Raw genomic sequence first — 23,344 nt, forward strand, 5'->3', positions numbered from 1 at the left:
TCATTGTTAGCTTTTACTCCACATTTTGCAGCAAACTGCTGGAAAATTATTATAAATACGTCAAGGTTGGATGCTTTGTCCTACTTGCAAGAAAAGAGCTTCCTGGGGAGGTGGCTGTGAGTAAGGAGGGATGCGGGCCTGCCTCTCTAGGCACCCGCTCAACCACTGAAAAGCCTCCACAGAAGGTTCTTCCTCCTAATGAATGAAATCTGTTTTCCAGTAGGATCCTGGGGGTAAAGGTCAGCCCTCTGGAAAAGTTCGATGGAATCTATTTCTTTTCCCAATTACTAGACAGCTGCTTCTATGTCAGTCCTGCCATGCCCAGAACTCTCTTCAACCAACAAGAATCCCTCCAAATGACCCTAATTCCGACCCCCGTCCTACTTCCAACCTCCACATGGTCTCCAAATTAGCATTCACCTTTCAGTGTGGGGCCCAGAACTGGACGCAATGCTCCAGATGTAATCTAAAGAACAGAGCGCACAAGAAGAGGTAATTCCATTCAACTTATGGAAGCTTATTTCTGAACCGAGAAGCAGGGCATAAGGTCTACTTAGTAAGCACTGAAGTGAACAGAACATTTGAAATCAGGATCGTTCCAGGACCTGTACTCAACCAGACCCCACTTTCCGAATGCCAACAGTTACTTCGCACTCTTGCCACACAGTAAGCATGCCACCTAAAACCCACCTACTTGGGGTTTTTTTTCCTTTTAATTCAGTATATTTGTGACCCCATGTTGGCTAGAGATATGAATAAGTTACTATGTAGTCTGCATCACACGTGCATGCATATCGGAGACAAACTATCGAATGTCCTTCCTGCGCCAACAACGGTTTGTTGCAATCCCCTCCTCCCCTGCAGGCTCCCTCCCAGACACACCCTCCAGGATGGCAATCTGAGGCCTGACGGTGAGCAGCCTGCCCAGCTGTCCAGCCCTGACGGTGTGGGTAACCAGCTCCAAATCATTTTGTGGACTTGTTGATATTAGGGGAACACCTCAAATTCAGCACATTTTTTTCAACATTGAACAAAAATTAGAAAGCCAGTTTTCCTTCAATAACTACCCACCTACCCTGACTGGAATAAGAAAATTGGTGGACAAAATTAAATTACTGAATTAAATCATCGCTATACTGAAAAGTTTGTGAGTCTAAGCATTGAGTATATACAGTGATTAGTCACCAAAAAAAAGGTATCCACACATTCTTGAAAAGTCACCACTGCTAATATTAAATTACTAATTACTATAATTATTCATTGTAAAATTATTATTTTATAATAATTAATAAAGTCTCTCTTCAAACCCTGCTTTTAATTCTTTGGGGTTTATACCTACACATGGACTTGCTGGATCATATGGTAGTTCTGCATTTAATTTTCTGTCCTTATGAGTTTTGACAAGTCACTGGTAGTAAAGCAGGTTGGAACTAAGGGATGCATTTTCACTACATGTCTGTCCCTCTATACTAAGGAAAAATAAAAGGTTTCCAAAAGGCTGGGCCTCACCCACAACAAGTCTCAGTAAACACAGTCCAAGTGGTTCATGAGAGAAATGCTTGTGAATAATGTAAACATTTGACATGCAAGTTAATAAAGAACATCCGTCACCCAGCTCACTGAATCCAGCAAACACAGGCACATGGTCGATGGTGCTGCAATCGGGAGCGAGCACTGTGGGGACTCACAAGCTACATATTTGCGGTTCTCATTTCTCACCACGGGCCTTTAAAAATTACTTCAAGTCATCCGAGGATGGCTAATGTTAATAATACGCAGTAATAACTACCATTTGTATGACATTAGTGTACAGTTTTACAAAGTGCTTTGCACATACATTATTGTTAACAGATCTTCAATGTGCAACTCCTCCGTACTGCCCAGGAAATGCGTTTCTCAAACGATGAAGCACACGCCCGTCACACCTATCTGTTTGTGCAGGCAGGTGAGGGCACCGAGACACGGCCTCTCTCCATCTGAACCTCAGCTTCATTTCAGAGCCAGGAGGGGCGAGAAGGGTGGGAGGGGGGACTGCTCTGTGGAGCCACTTCACAAGGTACCAAGAGATCAAACAAAAGCGTTCAATTCGTATTAAACGTGAAGGATCTCTTGATGTCTAGTGGCCTGTGCACTAAAACAACTCACAGACGAGGGACTCAAGTAAGATTTCCACGGAGGGAAGTGGTCACATAGCTGAGGTCAAAACCTCCAGACTTCAATTGTGGCCAAGAGCTTTTATTTCCCTTGTAATTTTCTTTAAGAATAAATGTTAAACCTAAAACATACCCTCTTTTGGAGGCAGTCCTGGCAGCTGAGCTCAGTGGGAAGAAGCAGCACCCTGTCCTCCCCAAATCCGCAGCCCCTCACACTATGCACCATTGTCCAGAGGGGGGTCACGTGATAGCCCAGCCTGGCAATAACATGTCAGCCACCACCTGAAACCTGGTTACTTCCAACCCATTAAGGAAACAATTACCCGTGTGCGTGAGCCCTCCCAGCTCCCATGTGTGATCTGTGGCCAGCGCTGCAGCCCCACCAGCAGCCCTCGCTCTCCTTGCAGTCCCCTCTCAGAAGAAACTGTACATGGCATGGATGTGATTGGGACAAGGTGCCGTTCAGTGAGGGGTGAGGGATGAGAGGGGAAAATCACTGCTGTCCCTTCTGAGAAAAATCAACTCTACCTCTCCCAGCACTTGCTGCCTCACGGTTTAAATTAATTACAGCTGAAAATACAGGGTTGCCATCTGGTTTGAAAAAGCAAGGATAAGGGGATAAAATGAAAGGGTTTTTGGTACTAACCTCACTTTAATCATTGCCAAAGAGCATGAAGACAGCCCAGCGTCCTCCCACAAGAAAGCCTTGGGCCTCACAAACTTGGCAAGCAGTCCCAGCACAAAACTGGATAGGCGGAATGCCTGTCAGAATAAAAGTCCCCGACCGAAAGGAGACTTGCAAGGTAAGGGACCTGCCGGCCCCCACGCTGCAGGAAAAGTTTCCTATGGGTCCTGGGATAGGTTAGCAACTCCTGGGAGGGTTTATTTTCAGAGGGTGTCTTGCCAAAATGTTACATGCATCATTACAGTTCCATTTTGTGAGAAAAGAGGTCTGCTGTCAGAATTACAGTACGTGATTTCCTCTTTCTTTGTTTCTCTATATTCCATAACATAAGCCTTTTATAAAACTCTAAAATAAGGCTAAACAAAATATAGGAGAGGAAGGTGGCTGGAGACGGGAGCTGGCTCTGGCAGCACCCTGCATGCAACTCCACAGCACCCTTGCAGCTGGCCCCTCGCAGAAGGAATGTCAAAAATCCCCATTTTTCCTCGGCTGCAGCCACAACTAGTCTCGCTAGTGTTTTGTAGGAAGCGACTTCCTTCTGCTTTCCTCCCACAGGCAGAACCCTGGATGAGAGGCTCTTTTCTGTTTGGACTCTTGGGCTGCAGAAAAATGCTGACTGAGGGCATGGGGAAGGCGAGGTACCACAGCAGCCCATGGTTTGTTTCGGGGGCTGTAGGTGGGTGCAAAAAATGCCGAGTCGGCAGCTCTCTTAACCGGTCCCGGCGTCAAGGAGCCCCCAGCAGCAGGCCATCAGTTAGATTTTCGGTCCAGTTTAAAGTTCCACCTGCCTGCTACCTGAGTTCTTTTTGTCCCACATGAGTTTTTCCAACAAAACCTGCATGTACTTAAGTTCAGCTGCTTTTGGAAAGTAAATGTCCACCAAGGCACAGTGGTGTTTACTGAAGTAAACTGCGACCAACCAGTCACAGTCTTCATAAACCAGAGATTTGAACTGTAACAGAGAAGATAAAAGCAGACTATCTTCTGCTTTTAGAAAGAGACAGCCTTTCTGTCCTGGGGAAAAACACATTTTCAACCCAAAAATGATGCAAAAGTTGTCATCCAAATTCTGCCCTGACAGAATCCTGGTCAATAGCAACAGTGTCCATAACACTCAAAATCTCAGGAGTGTAACTTTCGAGTAAGTGGTACATCTGTCAAACCACAGGAAACATCTGGTAAAATGGTAAAATAAAAACAGAATTTAAACTTGATTTCAGAGCCTGCTTATGGTACCCATCGAGAGACTACTAAAACGAATACCCAAATCCCTCTGACCACTCCCGCACAGTGTTCCTCGGGGCAATGGGGGACGATGGCTCTGAGTGGGACAAGGGGAGGGGGCAGGGTAGAAGCTGCAATCCGGGTTTTTTTTTTTTTTTTTTTTTTTCCGGTTTTTTCATGGAGATGGCAACGACAGTGCCTCTGTTCTCATGGGACTGTGGCCACAGCCTTCTGAGAGCCACCTGCGCTCCGCCTGCAGGTGGTGGCCCCCGACACCTCCTCAAGCCCAGACAGCTGTCCCCTCCCCCAACCAGGGTGGGCTCCTTCGCACACACCCACATCCCCCAGTGCCACAGCCAAGCAGGCACGTGGCAAACGTTGATAAGTGAACCAGTGACGACACAAACAATGCCTTCTTTTCATTCTACAGCCAACCTGAATTAAGCCCTAATGGGGTGATCGTACAATCACCCTATTATCAACGCGCACCGTAGACACAAGTAACTAGGTACCGGTCAAAGCATTTCAGTCCCTTCTAGAACACTTACGCCTTTACCACAAAGATTTAATGATTTAACCACTTATAAATTTTTTAAAATCCCTATTTCAAAAACACAGTAAAAAAAAAAAAAACACACAGTAAAGCTGAAAAGCAAATAGCCAAATCAGGAAACTGGCTATGTCCCTAACACATCTGACAAAGGGGCCTTAATATGAAGAGTGCCAACATTAATAGAAAGAAGATGAACACCCTGACTTTCTTTTAAAAAAAGATATTAACAGTCACAAAAGAAATCCAAATGGCCAATAAGCACGTGAAAAGATCATTCAAGTTCCCTACTAGCAGGGAAAAAAGGTAAGTCATGACACAGTGACACCCTACAAACCCTGCAAAGATCAAATGCCCAGTGAGGCAGGCACAGGCTGACAGCTGCTGGTGGGAATGTAAGCAGTGAACCTACTAGATACCCAGTTGGCAGCATGCGCCAGGGAAAGCAGAAATGCATGCCCTGGCCCAGAAATTCCACTTCATAAGAAAGTGGGGAAATGAGATATGAACAAGGATGGAAACACATGACAGCTCTAGAAGTTCTACAAATGACAGTGAAACACTGTAAACAACCTAAATATATGTATTAACAAGTTCTTTTGGTTACAAGCAACATAAAACAAGGCTGGCTAGCTTATGCGGAAAAGGGGAAAATTTATCAGAAGGATACTGTGCTACGTTTCTTGAAAATGAAGAGTTGAACCAACTCTTGAAAAGGAACAAAAGGAGGCCGTCAGCAGCAGGAGGCTGGAGGAGTGCCGAGCTCCTGTGAAGCACAGGGGGCCTTGCTCCTGCTGCTGCTCCAGAACCCTGACTGAGCCGGAGGCCCAGACGGGATGCTCACACCACCGCCGACTGTTACCACTCAGTGACCACCAGAACCAACATCACCTTTCTAGGTCCTACATATACAGCTGACCCTTGAATAGCATGGGGTTAGGTTCACTGACCACCCCCTACCAGAGTAGAAAATCCTATAAAACTTATGACTCCCACAAAAACTTTACTAATAGCCTACTGTTGACTGGAAGCCTTACTGATAACATCAATACTAATAACACATTCTGTATGTTACATGCATTATATACTATATACTGTATTCTTATAACATAGTGAGCTAAAGAAAATACTAAGAAAATCATAAGGAGAAAATATGTACAATATAGTTTATACATTCGTGGCATACTTAACTTTTTCAATATTTCTAGCCTGTGTATTGTGTCTGTTTTTCCAAACTGTCACAAATCTCCATAAAATGTCCCAATATATTTATTGGGAAAAAAATCTGTGTATAAGTGGGCCCATAAGAGGGTCCAAACCCATGCATGTCATTTCAGGGTCAACTGCAGACCTATCTCCAATCACTGAGCCCTTAAGAAGTTACTAACATCATGTCTTAAAATTTTTAGGATTGTTTTTATCAGATATACTATGTGCTGCTAAAAATTAAAAACCACCCCCCATACACACAAATGCCACCAGTTTTCACAGTGAGACTTCACCCGACCCTCAAATAAACTCTTTCTAAGTAAAAAAACTAGGGATTTTACAAGAGTACAATCTACTAGGGTTTTATTGATTTAGGGAGAAAAGGAACAGTTCCACTCTGCCATGAGTAAATGAAGGCACTGCATTTTTTTAAAAGTAAAACTTAGAACTGTGGGCTAGGAACAGAAATGAACCTTCAGGGAAGTAATAAAAATGTATGGAATGGTGACTCAGGTTACCGCAGAGCAGGAATGAAGGTCAGAATTGGTTCCCCAGACCCCAGCCATCCTGGTCTCCCAAGCCCTTTGCCTCCCTTGTCACCAGGCCTCCAACCCCTCTCCCGTGTTCCTGTTTCTGAGCTCACTTCCTACCACGCAAGAACCATACACATATCCTGAACAGTTCACTCATCTGTTATACACAATGGCATCCCTCCTGGGGTTGACAGACACTCTCCCACCACTGGTCCCATGGGCTTTCCGGAGGGAGACCTCACCAGGGGCTGACACTCCAGAGCAACACCAACACCACCACCACCACCACCACCACCACCACCACCACCACCACCCACCCCGGCAAAACAGGAATAACTATTCTAGATTGAAGATCTCTATAAAAACAACCCAATGCAATGTGGGATTTGTAACTGAATCCTGAGTTTAAAAGAAAGCACCTATAAAGGGCATTATGAATATGAATACACAGCACATTAGATCATATCACTGTCTAAAGAACACATGAAAGAGAGAGAGCAGAACTATGGCGGAACATTAACAACAGGCGAGTCCAGTACAGAACATGTGGTTACTCATGTACCAATTCAATGTTTCTGTAGATCTGACCATGTTCCCAAAATAAAAAGTAGGGAGGGCAGAGGAGGGAGAGAAGGAAGTAGGGTCAGATCATCACCGAATCTGGACAGAATGTTTAGAATTACCTACTTCAAGTCCGGGCGATGTGGGAGGCTGGAAGCCCTTGAAGAGTCTTCAAAAGCACAAGTGCAGACCCGGGATGTGCGGAGGAACCTTTGTGCCGGAGGGGGCAAGCCACACCTGTAAGATGCCACCAGAGGCAATGCTGCGTTTCAAATGTCAGCCTCAAATCGGAAGTCAAGGGGCAGGTTGGAAAATCCTACTTGAATTGTGAGAGTTGCTTCTCACACTCTGTGAAGCTTGCCAAAAAGCATGTACTAGCAGAAATTTAAAAAATTCTGTTTAAATTTAACCATAGGTAAGAAGTCTTCAGATGATCAGTAGTCTAAGAAGACCATCTACTGAGAAATAATACTGGGGAAGGGAGTTTGTGACAGATCACCAAAGTCCTTGACGTTCACCCTTAAAGAAGTTGAATTTTAGATTGTGATCCAGAAGGAGCCAGAGCCACGGCCAACAAGATCTGCCATGTCCTCCAAACAGGCTCACAAGACACACCTGCTGACCGAGGTCTCACGGCCGTCAGACCCTCTTCCCCAAGGTGTCCATTCCCAAGGTGCACGGCCCCTAGAGGATGTCTGTGTTCTAATCACACTTTAATGTTTACCTTGCTCTAAAGCTAACAGCCTAACACAAAATGATGCAGTATCATTACTAACACACGGGGATGAGGGCTGTCAGCGATGCAAGCCCGAAGCTATCCCACGCAAATGAAATAAATGCAATGGCTCCATTGGAAAATAGTTGAAAAACACTTTGGCTTTGAGAAACACTTTGGTTTTGAGAAACTTGTTAGGGAGATGTGAAAAACACCACAAGTAGTTAACACTTGGGCAGAGATCCGTTTGCTTTTCTAGTATGAAGAGATCTACTCTGTAGGTGGATTTCCACCCAGAAGCAATGTGTAGCCATTGCTCTGACCTGTGATGAACACCCAACTGGACTGAGTTTCTGATTTTCATAAACCTTACCTGTGTTCACACTGAGATCAGAGCAATATGCATAAGAAGAAATATAAACAGAGAAGTGGAAAAAAACTATTTCATTCATACACAAAAAAAAAACCCCCTGAAGGCTTATTACTCAGAGTCAACACTGGGACAGATCATGTGATCCAAAATAAGCATCGCAGCTGGGCTAGTGACTCACTGTAAACAGTGCACTTGCCCAGGTACCAGGGATCTGCACCGTTCTGTCTACAGGGAGCCGGGGTGGGGAAGGCAGTGGAGGTCATGGCGGTTCTACCATGTCACCTGAACTAAACATCGAGGCTCCAAGGAAAAATTTGGAAGTATAAGAAGTGGTGCCACTCAGGGTTTATTACATATTTATTTGAAAGGAATTCTTATAATCTTTCCCAAAGGTTAGAGTGCTTCATCAGTGCTCTCAGAGTGACTCATTTTCATTCAAGCATTTATTTAGAACTTAGAAGGCGTCAACCACTGGTCTGGGTGTTAGTGGGACAGACATGAGTAAGACTCAGTCCATGACCAGGAGGAACAATGCGAATGCAGCCTGGGAAGGTGTCAGACAGACGGGCACATGATTACACCGAAGTGCCATCATTTTATACAAAGAAGTGTTCATCTCAAAGCAGAAAGAATCACCATTTGCCAAGAGAAGGAGGCAAGGAACATGTGGGAGGACAGAAGGGCATGAGGACGGGCTTCCATCAGCAAGGCGGAGCTCACTGAGGGGCAGAAGCTCCTGGAAGAATTCCGGCAGAGAGTAAGACTTCAGAAAACTCTTCCCGACACTAAAGTATCAAGACCAGTATGGGGGGGTGATGCTGTAGAAATGGGAGTCCAGACTATGGCCTAGGCCAGGCCCTGTGTGGAAAACACTTAGCAGACAGATTTCAGAAGGTGTGGCAATGGATCAGACGTGGGAGATGAAATAGAAGAAGGAACGAGGCAACTTCTAGGCAAGTGAAAAGATAGCCGTCCCATTATAAAGATGGGGGTCAGACTTTGGAAAGTGCTAGAAGAAGGAAGGAGGGACTAAAATCAATTCCAGTGAAGCAGCACTGAACTTGAGGTCCACTGCTTCACTGGACCTCAAGGCAGACAGCTCTACAGGTGTGAAGGTTAGGTGCCAGCTGGACATCAAGACTGGGGATCATCCATCTACTGTGGTCATTCAAGCCATGAGTTGGCAATATCAACTTCATTGGGAGGATCTGCACAGCGAGGACAGAGCTCTGGAGAACGGTGATAATGATGTGCCCTTGGACGATTCTGAGTAGAGTGGCCACACTCTACTCAAGTGTGGAGGGGATCCAAAGAAAACCAGGCAGGGTCCATGGAACCCAAGAGAGAAGAGAGTTACAAGGAAGAAGAGGTCAAGCAGGATAAGGAATTGCAGGTTTCCTCTGGATCAAGCGATTAGCAGGTCACAGCAAGTGAATGACAGAGAGAAGTTTCATTGAAACTACTGGTAAGGATCACAGCACTGGACTGGAGAGTAGAGATGGAAGTGGGGATAATCTGTTCCCTAGAAACAACTAGGAAGGAAGGAGAGACGTAGAAATGGATGACGAGGACCCGAGGTCAAGGGGAGACAAAGATCTCCAGCTTCCTCAGTTTCTCCAGCCTTGGTGAATTTCCCTGAAAGCCCTGGCACGAAAGATGGCACCCAGCAATCCCAAACCAAGAAATTTTACAATAATTTCATTACAACAGTTAAGCTGTACAGCACCAAGCTTTGTCAGTCTGAATGTTTATAACAGGATTTTGAAACCAAATAAAATGTTCATTCTGGCAGGGAAGTACGCTTCCTGGAATAGTCCTAATTGGTCTCATGAAAAAGGAATAAAGGATTCCACAACCAGTTACATTTGAGAGACATTAGACGGACCAATGTTTCTGTACATCAGACTTCCCAAAGTCTGAAATGTGCTAATGCACATCAGCAAACCCAGAAGATCGGGTTAAGTCCTTTCCAAGCTTTGGCCAGAGAACATTCTTTCTCCTTCAAACATCTTGAGGCAAGAGTGTTCTGACACAAGCTATAAGCAGTGGTACTTTGAATCCCCCCCAGGCAGGGGGGATCACTTCAGTGGCCATGTGTAACCAAGGAAACCACTCCTAATGCATTAGAAAACGCCACTGTCATTCTTTGATGGGCTCCAGGACAGGAGCAAATTTAGGGAAGCAAAGAGGTTTCCAGCCTACTTGTAAAGTGACCTCAACTAACTTGGCCTTGACTCATTTTCTGGAGCTGATTTCTATGTGGATCCATTAGCTGTACTTCTCAGGTCTCTTCAAGAAAGGGAAGGCAGTAGGTAAGATAAGTTAGGGGAGAGCATGGTAGCAAACTTTGTTTTCTTCTGTTCAGCACATTTTGCCGCTGTTGGGGGTATGAAAGCTTGGATCCAGAATTTGGATCTTGTTTGGCAAGGTTTCTAGCTACTGCCAGACCCAGAACATTATTACTGCAACATTAATTTCTCTAATTATGCTGTAGAGTCAATCTGTAAAGCAATTTCAAAATGGAGAGAATGAATGTGTGAGTGTGAGTGTGTGTGTGTGTGTGTGTGTGTGTGTGTGAGAGAGAGAGAGAGAGAGAGAGAGAGAGAGAGAGAGAGAGAGAGAGATTCACCCAAGAAGATGGAGATCAAGTCCTAGCATTTATTAAGTAAAAACAACACTAGACACAGGACATGGGGCTTGTAAACCACCTCGCTCTGCTCCAACTGCATGTAGCACAGGCAAATGACTGATTTACAAGCAACATCCTAGAGGAAAATAAAAGAACCACCAACACTCACACACAAGCACATTTCTTAGCATCTCCCTTTCTGGTCCTCAATCAAACCTACTGGAGTGACAGCACGCTGCAGCCCTTCAGGACAGACTGGCTTTGTACTGCAGTAAGAAGAGGCCTGTGTGGTCATAAAACAACACCAAGATTAATCCTCTAGCTGTGTACAAAAATAGCGGCTGCTGGTGTTCCCTGCGCAGAAGCATCCTCATGAAAGCAGCGCTCTGAAAAGGGCTAAATGGCTCAGAGGAGCAGGGCGGGAGGGGACACAGGGAAACCCTGTGCTGTTCCCTTCCCTCAACTTTTGAACAAATGCCTTTGACTTAATCCACAAATCTAAAAACACTCCTTTTTCCAATTTTAGTGTCATTTTAAAAAGTGACTTTCACACGCTAATGAAAGCTCTGATAGATCCCAAATGCTCTCCAATTCCTCTCTAGGAAAAAAGTCCTCCTTATCCAAGGTTCTCATCCCAGTTTTATAACCTTCGTAATACAGAATGAGCACCACTGAGGTCCCCAATGGGGACAAGAACAGACACACGATCAGTCCCTTTTGTTCATCTCCTTTGACTCGGCTCTCTCGGCATTTCTTCACTCTGTTATGTGGCCAGAAAAATACCAGGAGCAGGATGGCTATCTGCCCTGCCAGCTCTCCGCAAAGACTCTTAAGGCAGAAGTGATGCCTGCTGGGAAAAGGCTGATGTCAGCTCGCAAGAGCACACAGCTCCCTGCTCGGATAAGGAGGTCTTTGTTTTTGGCTGAACTGTGAAAATGAGAAAAAGGCTCCAGCCTGACAAACAAGAAACGCACACGACACAGGTAAGGCCTGTGACCTTTATTTAAAGGTGCCGCACACCATTAGCAAAACGCTTGCATGTCACACACAGATGCGCCCCTTTCAAGTCACGTGGGAGCAGCCATGAAAAGCTTCCTTTCCACCCCAGTCAGCCTGACCCACAGCGAAGACTGAGGCATCGGGGCAGAGTCGATCTCACAGGGGGCAGCTCTTAGATTACACCTTCCCGGCAGGGAACATTTATTAAAGACCCAGGCTCCCTTCTAACTTATTTTTTTAAGTAAACACACATACTCGTTTTATACAATGGGGGGATTTTTAAAAAAACCCTATTTAATAATATCTCAGTTTATGAATTACGTAGTTATTTATGAGAACTAAAATTAAGGCTCTAAAATATCCTCTTAAAATATCCCAAAAGGTTTGTGGGAGTACTTATAACTGTGTGTGAAAGTACAGAAGAATAGAGAACTTGAGGGCTACAACTTCCCAAGTTTGAACGACGCCAGGAAGGATGTGGGAGCAAAGGAGAAGGCGCATAGTCTGAGGGATTCTATTTCAAGAGTATTTGATTTATGAAATCTGGAAAAGGAAAAAAAAAGATACTCTGAAAGCAAATTTTAAAACACTCCAGTTTGAATCTTTTAGACTAACGTTACTACTGTTACCACTAACTTATAATTAGATCAGATGTTTTCAGACCCTTCCCTAAGTCTGAGGAACCCTTGTTTGTTCTCACAGGGCTCTTGCCTGTGCAGACACCACAGCATGGTGGTGAAGCATCTTCAGGAGAAGATGAGTAGCTGCTCCTTCCACGGTCTCTGAGGGGAACCACCACTGACTGGCTGACAGTACTTTTAATTACTGACAACCTTCATCACTTCATCCCCCCCACCACCATCCTCGTTCTGAGTGCTAAAATGGATGGTCTCCAGCCCTCATCTCCAAAGCATCCAGTGACTGTGTTTTTAGAGTGCTTAGAGCTCCTAAAACTCTACGGTGTTAAGGATCTGTTATCGACTGGTCCACAGTATCCGGACACACACGCTATTGATAAAAGGTAACAGGGCTGTTGAGAGCACAGACTCCACAGCCAGCCAGCCTGGGTTTTGATTCTGAGCTCCGTTACCTACTGGCCAGTTGTGCAACCTTGAACAAGTTACAGAACCACTCTGGGACTCAGTTTTACCACCTGTGAAAGAGGGTACAACAGCGTCACATCACAGGCTTGTGAGAAAGCAATGGGATCATGCTCAGGAAGCATCTGTGCAGGGCCTGACGCACACTGAAGCTCAATAAATAGCCGCTGTTACTGAGTTTTGACAGGACGGCTGTTGGGATTCCCCAGATGCCTGAATCCTGACCCTCACCCTCCTCGGTGATGGAAAGCTCACCTGCCCTGAGGCTCGCACAGACGTGAGCACAACAGTGGCACAGCCCCGTCTACAGAGATGTATCACTGTTTACCTCACAGAGCCCCAGGTGGGTCAAGGGACTAAAATGACGCCGACTTTTCAATTTCCTCTAGGTCTAGTTTCAATTTAAAATGAGGAATCGCTTCCTGCACTTTCATGGAGTTTGTAGAGTATGTGGTCTCTTGGAAAGCATGTCCACGTACGTCCAAACCAAAGGTGCTGAAGAGATACGGGAAACACAGACTCACCAAAGGGGAGGGGGGTGACAGATGGCGCTGCCAAGGGTTATCATCAAACATTACTGCCAGGGACACCACAAACCACAGACACTGTCGAACATCATCACATAATCGACTTCACTGCAAAAAATAAACAAAACCTAGAGGAAAGTCCCCAGACCCCTTCTAGCTGACCAACAATCATTTTTTAAATCGTGTTTCTATTACATGCCCTGCGCACTTGACTTCAAAGGCTTCCCCCAACCTCTTGTCAAGATGAAAGAATTACTGTTTTTGAGTTTGCCTGTTTTCCCTCTCCTTCTATTCACCCTTAAAGAGGGAAGAGGGAAGTGACTAGGGCCACGGGGGTAAAAACAGTTAAGATTAGGAAGTGGAGGAAAAAAGAAAAGAAGGCGAAAGAGAAAGGAGGAAGTGTAGGAGGAGGAGCAGAGGAAGTGTGAGTCCTGAGACTGGATCATGCACTCAAGGATAAACCAGAGTCGGCTACAAGGAATTGGAGAGAAAACTTCAAAGGAATGGCCGCAGAAGCAAAGACAACAATGGACACATTTCGCACCAGGACAGTTTTTCAAAAGAGCCACCAGTGAGAGGAGGGAATGTTTTCCTTCACTAGGCCCTTCCTCATTCAGCAGCTGGTTACGGCACAAGGCTGGTGTCCACAGCTTTGATCCCAGTGTGAGCTTCTGGGTTTCACCCTGTTCCGAGGCCAGGGGCAGCGACTCTGCAAACGCACACCACTGATCAAAAAGGGGGCGCCTCCTCCAGCTGGAACATGAGCTCGGAGAGCACATTCTCTGGATAGTGGATGCAATTCAATTCAACACAAACTGTTTAGCACCTGCCATGTGGGACATTCGACCGGCCAAGTGGCATGCTAAATATATGATGCCCATCTTTAAGTGCATGGAATCACGTCTAAGGTAAGACAGAGCTATGGCATAATCCAATGATCGCTGATTCTGGTGCTACACACAGCAGGGCTAATCCCAGCTCTACCACTTTGGTCACATTATCCTCTCAATTTCTACTTCTATAAGTGAAGCTTACACACACACACACACACACACACACACACATACACAGCAAGACACCATCTTGAAGGGGCACCTTTGGTGTGAGAGTTAAATGAGATAACACATTTGAAGTGTCTAGCACAGGGCCAGGATAAAGTTAAGCACTCAGTGTACATCCTCATCCTTTCACAGGTGACTGAGTAAACAAACAGCTCAGCTGCCCAGCCCTACTGCAAACCTGCACACATGCAAAGCTGAAAACTACTTCATTTCCAAAAGTCATCTTAGACTGTTTTCAGCACAGAACTCTCACTAGGTTCTAACAGCCAAGCAACCTCAAAAGTCTCAAAACCAATATTTATATCAATTGTTAACCTTCAAGAGTTTGTACTGAAGCCCTGGCTGGTGTAGCTCAGTGGATTGAGCACGGGCCTGTGAACCAGACAATCGCGGTTCGATTCCCAGTCAGGGCACATGCCAGGGTTGCAGGCTGGTTCCCTGCAGGCCAGTTCCTAGCAGGGGATGCACGAAAGGCAACCATACATTGATGTTTCTCTCCCTCTCTCCTTCCCTTTCCCTCTAAAGATAAATAAATAAAATATTTAAAAAAAAAAAAAGAGTTTGTACTGTATTACAAAAACATAAGATATAACAAACGCACATTATCTGCTGCAGTGCCAGTATTATAAAATATTGGAAATTACCTAAATGTCCAAACAAAGGGGGCTTGGCTGAATGAACTTTGGCACGTGCCCACAGTGGACTGCTATGCAGCTGTGAACAAGGATGAGGAAGTGGCAGGAAAAGATTTCCACAATACACTGGTGAATGAAAACACCAAAGCTCAAAAACAGAACCAGAGGCACAGAAATAAAAAACAAACTGACAGTGACCAGAGGGGCGGGGGAGGGGATAACAGGAGAAAGAACAGGAAGGGTCAAACCAAGAAACATGTAAGAAGGACCCATGGACAAAAACAATGGGGGGTGGAGGAGGGGGGCCACACTGAATGTGGGAGGTGAGTAGGGCAGGGCAGAGTAATGGGGAGGCGGGGGAGAATAGGGACAACTGTAACTGAACAACTAGAAAAGAAAAAGAAAACAAAAACACTGAAGCTCAAACCCTGATCAGGTGGCTCAGTTGACCAGAGCAACGCCCTGTGCACCAAAAGGTTGTGGGCTGACCCCCCCAGTTACAGCATATACAGAGACAGCCAATGGGTGTCTGTATCTGTCTGTCTGTCTATCTCTCCAATTAGCATATCCTCAAGTGAGGATTTTTTTAAAAAAAGAAAACACCAAAGCTCAAATAATTATATAAAGTTAGTGCTAACTTATGTGTAAGAAAGAACGGGAAATGAGAAACCACACATGTATCTGCTTACTTTAACAGAGAAACACAAGAAGGATAATCACCTATAGGGACAGGGAACAAAAGAAGTGGAAAAGACAGGGAAGGAAAAAACACTACTCTAAGTACTGTGTTTGTTTTTAAGATTTTATTTATTTATTATTAGAGAGAGGGGAAGAGAGGGAGAAAGAGAGAGAAAAATCAATGTGTGGGTACCTCTTGTGAGCCCCCTACTGGGGACCGGGCCTGCAACCCAGGCATGTGCCCTGACTGGGAATCAAACTAGCGACTCTTCGCTTTGCAATCTGGTGCTCAATCCACTGAGCTACACCAGCCAGGGGTCTAAGTACTTTTTAATACTGCTTTGACTTCTTTTTTCTTTCAGGTTTATGGAGATATAATTGACAGACAGTACTGTATTAAGTTCAAGAGTATAGAGCATTAATGACTCACATATACTGTGAAACAGTTTTGACTTTTGGAAGAATGTTAATGTTCTACATATTCAAAAAAATGAAGTGAAGTCAACAATAAGGATGGAAAATCTGCAACTGAATTGAAACAAATTAATAACCCCCACACACACACACACACTAATGAACATAACACTGAAAGGTGGGGAGAAGTAAGTTTTACAGCTGGTACTTTGACTATTTTCCCTCATCACAGGGAAGAACAGAACTGCCAACAAATCCTGAACTCTTTTTAATGGGTTTGTTTTTCAAACTGGCATGACCGTAGCAATTCTGAAACTGTTTTATGTGCACTGTAGGGCCGAACAACAAGGAAACGTGCTGATGTGGCTGGGAACCGGGAAGACAAACACACAGAGAGGGGAGGGTGAGGAAGGACACAGCGGTGTTGGTACGGACGCATCACTTCCTAGCTCTTCCCACTGAAAGGGTCCGGTGACACTGCTGTTCAAGGGCGTTTTCTGAGAGCAGGAACGCCCTGTACACGCAGTGCCCAGCACAGCGGCAACCAGCCACATGCGGCTGCTGAGCTGGTAATGTGGCCTGTGCCACTGATGAACTGAATCTCTTATTTTATTAAATTTTAGATGTAAAATGCCTCATGTAGCTAAGTCTCCCATTATCAGACAACTCAAATCCAGAGGCAATGACACCACAACACATGGCACCCAGACCTTGGCCTCTACATGCGATTCCGCCCTGAGAGGAGCCGGGGTACTCTGGAGAAACAGCTGGTGCCATGGCTGAGGCAGGGGGGTTGGAAGATGAGTGTTTTGTTGGCTAGAAAATAAGAAAGTGCTCAATTAAAAAAAAAAAAAGGAGACATGTAACAAGCACACAAGAGGCAGTCAAAGGCAACCCTTATTTGCCAAATCAGGGGCAGCTACAACTCTCTGAATACAATAGGAATCCATAAGTCCAAATGGTAACAGACAGGCAGGAGAATGGGGAGAGCGCTTCCCCACCAAACCACACTTGGATACCAAGGTCACGGGAAAATCACTTACTGACATTTCCACGAGAGGATCCCCAACTCTACCCACCCCTGCCTCATACCTTCATTCACTTTCTCTTTAAGTAGCAGACAGTACTTTTCGACTTCCAAAAAAGACATTCATGTTAACAGTTTTCTTAGGAAATACACACACATACACACATATATATTTATATACATATATAAAAATATATATAATATTTCTCAGGGTCGCCATATCAACAAGAAAACTAACAGAGTTCAAATGATCCAGGTTTATAAACGGCTAGACCCAAGTGCCCAGAAATTCTCAATATCTGAGTTCTGGAGAATCACAAAAGGAAACCTCTCGTCTCTCCCCACACCACACCCCTGCCACCACCAACCCAATCAGATGACTCTAGTCCTGCCCTGTAGCTTCCTATTCTGGCTCAGAGCCACTCCATCTCTCCTTCTCTCTACCAGAAAATATTTTAATGTGACGGTTGTAATGAAATGCAGCCAAAGCGTACATCTTAAACACCCTCTTAGCTAGCTGTCAAAACTGTTTTTCAGCAACACTTCTTCCTCCACCATTAGTGATTTCTTTACTGATAGAATAACAAAATACATTTTCACTGCATGATACTGACATGTTCAAAGAAGATAAAGGGCAAAAGTCATTTTATAAGCTCTTCAAACAAATACACTAGCCCATTCTTTTCCAAATACACATGAATCTGTAATTTATTATTGAAAAGGTCCTAGATATAGTAAATAAAAAACAGGGAATATGCAATCCCTCAAACAGTAAACACTTCATCAAATCAAACAACAGCACTTCCTAAGCACCACACAACATGCGGGGTCAGAGGTGAGTACCTTTCCAGTCTGTCTGTGAAACCTGTCACCCAGCCCATAGCAAACACAGGTAGAAGTACTGGTAATGCTACCGAAGTAACTATCACATGGCGAACAAGTGACACCAGAACCAACCGACCACACACCGATCCTGTTTCCTTAGGTCCCGGGTGTCTGCCCCTGGGGGGGGCTGCCGTCTTCTATCTTCCTAAGACTTAGCATGGTAATGCCACTTGTAAGTTACACAGGAAATCTAGCAATTCTATTTTTATTATTTATACCTCATTTATGGTGTCATCATAGACCTGTACTTCAAGGTCGTATCTGTAGCGACCCAAGGAATTACAAAATCGTTTTCAAAATGCTTTGACATTCTAATAATACTATTAATAATGACTAAAACTGGGCGCTTCTAAAACACAATCATCCCATGAGAAAGGAACTATGATTACTCCCACTGAAAACTAAAGCTAGGATTTGAACCCAGAGCTTCTTACTGAAATGCAGCACTCTGAAACATTAAACTCACCACAATAGTATTCTTATTTTCTACCATCAGTACCAGTATCTGAATAATGGATTTAATCAAAGTAATAATTTAATCACCTACATCAGCTGAATATTAATCATACTGTGTCAAACTCCTTGCAAATTTTAACTCTGTTGCTCACAGTAGGTCTATACATGAACTATAATCACTGTCATTTTACAAAGCTGGATATTGGGACCAAATATATTAAGTAATTGTCCAAGTCTGCACAGCTGGTGTCAGATTAGGATTTCAACTGAGGCATGTGCGATCCCAAAACATACTAACTACCTCAGGGCTGTCTGTCTCTCTCCTTCTCTCTCCTTCCTTCCTTCCTTCCTTCCTTCCTTCCAAACCCCCCCCCCCAACCAAATATCTTTTATTTGGGTTTGGGGAGGAGGGGATGTGAAGAAAAAGAAATTCCTAGTAACAAAACAATAAACTCCAAATAGCTGAGCGCCCGAGATCTAAATTATGAGCCAACAGCGTTTGCAAGAGCTCATTGTTTTGCAGTGCCTTGTTGCTAGATTCCTTCCTGAGTGTAGCAAATTCCAGGGCTCCAGACTGCAGGCTCAGCCTCCAACACTGCGGTGATTTACTGGAGGATAAATACCTCTGTCACTGGGTCTTATGACTGCACACAACAGTCCAAGCGGCTGGAATGCGTGGAATGCCAAGGACTGCTGCCGCTGAGGCAGCAGAGGGCTGCTGGCGCTACCCGCCACCTAACCTAACCGCGTAAGGTCCCCTCCTCCAATGAGGAGATGGGAACTCTGGGAGCCTCACAGTCTTGCCAGAAACAGGAGCATCCTCAGTAATCAGAACCAGCGAAACTGAGTGTCTGGAATAATTACAAAACATTAACTCGTGGGGCCTTTAGAACCTTTCTACCTGGACAGAGAGAGAGCTCCCTCCCTGCCTCTGCCAAGACCCCAGACTCTGACTGCACGAACCAGCTACAGCCTCTGCCAGAGCAAACTCTCCTGGCACCTGGCGGGGGTGTCTCCAAGTCCTGAAAATATGTGAAAAAGCATTCTGCTTCCTTTTCAAAGCATGTGAGTGTTAGAGGAGAGTGCAAATGGAAAGCCGGGACACAGTGCACAGAAACACAAGCTGTTTTCCAAATATAAACGTGGTAAAGGTTGCACAGATCCAGAGAGCTTTCGTCTCAACCCTTTCATTACATAAATAAGGAAACTGAGCCCCAGAGAGATGTAGCAACACACGTCATGAGTGTAGAGTGTCGTTGGTGGCACATCGAGGACTGGTCCCAAGACGAGAATGGCTGCAACAAGCTCACACAGCAGATGTAATGAACAGGCCCTTACCACAAACACAAAGAGCCATCTCTCCTACTTTGGGAGGATCTCAAGTTCATACCACGAATACATAAGGTGATAATTAATACTTCTTAATGTGTTCAATTCTAGATCCCTAAGTAAAGCATTTTACAGAAGTCTGCTCAGGTGCCAACCATCCCATCCATGTCCCTGGCAGTAAAGACATTCACCAAAGAGCTGACTACCAGTAGTACAGCAAGAAAAGACCTTTTTAGACAACCACCCCAAGAAACAATAAGTTCCTTAACATCCGTGAGGAAAACACGCTAATGGTCAGACGCATAAGCAGGAAGGAAATAAGGTTTCTCTCGGTGAGTTATTAAAATCTCTAATACCCTATCCTGGCAGATGAGCACTATTCGCTCTTTCACTTCACCGTCGACACAAAGTTGCAAGAGAAACATGGCCCCGGCACTGCACACACAAGCAGAAGTCAGAATGCCCACACCTCAGAACAGGGAACTTACAGATGGGGGTTGAAGATGCGACTTATCTTGGAAGCATGGTCATTTTCACAGTCCAGGTCATCGTCCCCTTGCTCCATGCCAAACTTCCTCTTGCTGGGACTGATGGGTGGGGGACCTGTGCGGTGACTGGTGAGGGCAGACACCACAGGGATGGTCTGCATCCTGGGTTCTCCCCTGAGAGCAGCTTCACCTACGCAAGAGAAATGATGCAGTCACCAAGCAGGAGAAACATCGCTACCTCCGTCCCCGGCTCCCTGCCCGCCCGGCCCCTTGCGAACTATTCCCAGTGGAAAGTTTCTGGCACCGTGACACGTGGCCCGCCATTCTCCGAACGTGGTCCGAGCACGGTGTTGGCTGCCAAGCATGAGACGTTTTACATAAATGTGGTTTTCTAGCACAATAACTCTCCCCCCCAGCTTTAGTGAGATATGACTGACACACAACATTATGTAAGGTGTACGACGTGTTGATTTGATACTTTACATTTGCAAAAGCATTTGCCACCCTAGCGTTAGCCGACACCTCCATCACTTCAGGTAATTACCATTTCTTCAATGACTCTTTAGGGTAGAGTTTAAACTGAAAAGTTGCAATAAAGTAATGGGAAAAAAGCACTGACCATAAACCATCTCAAAAGTTAATTGAAAACATGAAACAACTTCTGATTTATGGGTATTCAACGCAATACCTCTAAGAGAATGACCTAACACAGGGTTCATTAGAACACTACACCAAACTCACTTTTCTTACTCATTACATTTTTATTATAGTTTTCGTATGTTATTTTTCTAAAAAGAAGGAAAATTTACGGGTTAATGATTCACATATTTGCCCCCCAAATTAAAAGAAATAAAAATGCATTGTTTAATGAAAATAAACGTTTTGTCCTTAGAGAACACTAAAACTTGCATGATTCAAATACATTATTGTCCGAGTTGCTTGCATATAATTTAGAACATGCTGAATCTACGGGTGCAGTTCTTAAAACATTTTCCAAAGTCAGACACTCAAATTAGAGTTCACATGTCCATCTGATTTGACATCTTGCTGTTTTTCACTGTTTTAAAAAGGCTTTGTGGCTCACGAATTAAAAGGAGTGTGCTCTGTATGCTTATAATAAAGGTTGTACACCTTCTAAGTTTATACACAAGAATTATATAATTACTTTAAGAGAAAACTTTAAGCTTTCTGAGTTATATGGGGGCAGGGAGATCTAAATTTTCCACGGTAATAACCCTCTTGTTGCGCTGTCCATGCTGGTCTCTAAGGCCTGACCAGGTCAGCGTCCACTGGGTCACAATTCGAAGGTAATATTAGGGTAAAGCCAACTTCATCTGAGGCCTTGCGGGACCTAAGAACTAGTTTTCATATCATCACAGACGTGTGGGCAGTTTCAACAGCGGTTTGCTTCATACACGCACGACAAATGTGATGTTGTGAGGAAAAGGACTGAGGAAAAAAACCTTCTGAATGTTTACCAGGAAAAACACAAATTTTGCCAATTTAGTCACCAAGATATAAATGAGCAAATATACAGTGACCCATAATACACCTCCAGTAAGGATTTCTTTTTGGGATTTTTGGCCCCAATGCAAACTGGAACTTTCCATTTTACACGAAATACCTAAAAACGGGACCTATGCTGGGCTGCCGCACTCAGAAATTCAGTAGGGTTCTGGCTGACCTCTACTTCTAATTTAGTAATTTTTGGTTTAAACAAACAAACAAACAAGCAAACAAAGCAGTGCTAATATTTATGCCCTGATAAATTAGAAATATTTTTTCCAAATATGTCCCTCTTTCTTATACTCGCCTGCTCCACAGGGAGGGTAGGAGTTTCCAGGGTGAAGCACCCACAGCCTCAGCTAACTTCTGGAGGGGCCCTGACGACGCACCCCCAGGAACTGGGCCACTGCAAACCAAACCTCGTCAGCACGGCAGGGCCGCCACGCCAGGGCCGCCACGCCCTCCGCCCAGTGTTTCTCCACATCCCTGGCAGGACGAGGAGATGTGGAGTACTCGGGCTCTGTGCGGACCCCTGGGACTTAGGAGCCATTTCATCAGACGCCAGATGTGTGGCAACAGCAGTTACCATGGAAAACCACCACCACAGCAACAAATTCAAAGCACTCCAAAAAAGGAAGAGTCACTCATCACACAGCAGACACTGTTACACAAAAAGCAAAACTCTTGGGGTAAGAACAACATTCCATTCCACTCTCCAGTTTTCATCCACTGTAAGTTCCAGTGCTTGTTGGCATTATAAGTCCGTCGGATTCATGCACTGCCTATCACTAAGCCCAAAGCACTGGTCTCTGACAGAGAAGACTGTCCACAGGAACACTTTGAAAACACTGGAGACGTCTAAGCTGGGGGCCAACAGACCCACAGAGGAACCGCAGGTGGCCCTGCTCCCAGAGCGGCTGCGACACGACTCTGCCAGACCCCAGAGACGACAGGGCACACGTGCGGCTGGCACCGCAAGGGCCTTGTGCACACAGATACCCTCACACATACTTTCGGTTTTGCTGCCCTAATTCGATATTATACGAGTAATAGTTTCTTATAAATGCTGGCTGCTTGCTTGGTGAATTACAGGACTGCGGATCACAGAACTGGATCACTAATTCCAAAGGCTGAAGGAATGAGAAAACTGTGTCCCAAACAGGGAGAGACCTTCTCAGGGCCACACAGTTAACAGGTTCACTGCAGGCACGAACCCCAACGCCCTGCCCATTAGTACGACACTGCACCTCCCCCGCACACACACGCAAGGCTTAGATCGGGAAAACCACGGGTGGAAGGAAAAGAGAAGGGCGGACGAAGGCCTGGTCTCTCAGGCGCCTTCACTCACCTTTAGGCCTCCTCCTTTGAGGTCCCTGCCCAACAGTTTGTATTGCAGAACAGAAGCTGTTGTTATTATTGCTATGTAGCAAAAGAAGGTTAAAATTATTTTGGTAAAATTGAGAACATTTGGTCTGGTAGTCAGGACACCCTCTCTTTATTTAGGACCAGGTGGATATGGGCACGCACTCCCCCTCTAAGGCCTCCACCAAGCAAGGAGGGGATGGACTAGCTAATGTCTAACATGCCTTCAGCTTTTAGAATCAGTG

At 45.0% G+C, this 23,344-nt stretch overlaps 1 protein-coding gene across 5 annotated transcripts in view; it reads right to left on the reverse strand.

Annotated features, from left to right (window-relative positions):
- VGLL4 (vestigial like family member 4) overlaps positions 1-23,344 on the reverse strand; it is a 157,538-nt gene that overhangs the window by 19,698 nt on the left and 114,496 nt on the right. For 4 of the 5 annotated variants that reach the window (XM_037139307.2, XM_037139310.2, XM_037139309.2 and 1 more), the window contains one exon: positions 20,232-20,421. In XM_037139307.2, the coding sequence (XP_036995202.2) occupies positions 20,232-20,421 (190 nt within the window). Of the gene's footprint in view, positions 1-2,799; positions 2,862-20,231; positions 20,422-23,344 lie in introns of those variants that run through there. The other variant, XM_037139311.2, reaches the window with a different exon arrangement.

Source organism: Artibeus jamaicensis, unplaced genomic scaffold, assembly GCF_021234435.1.
Source record: "Artibeus jamaicensis isolate MK-2021 breed Jamaican fruit bat unplaced genomic scaffold, CSHL_Jam_final contig_519, whole genome shotgun sequence".
In the NCBI taxonomy this organism is placed as follows: Eukaryota; Metazoa; Chordata; class Mammalia; order Chiroptera; family Phyllostomidae; genus Artibeus; species Artibeus jamaicensis.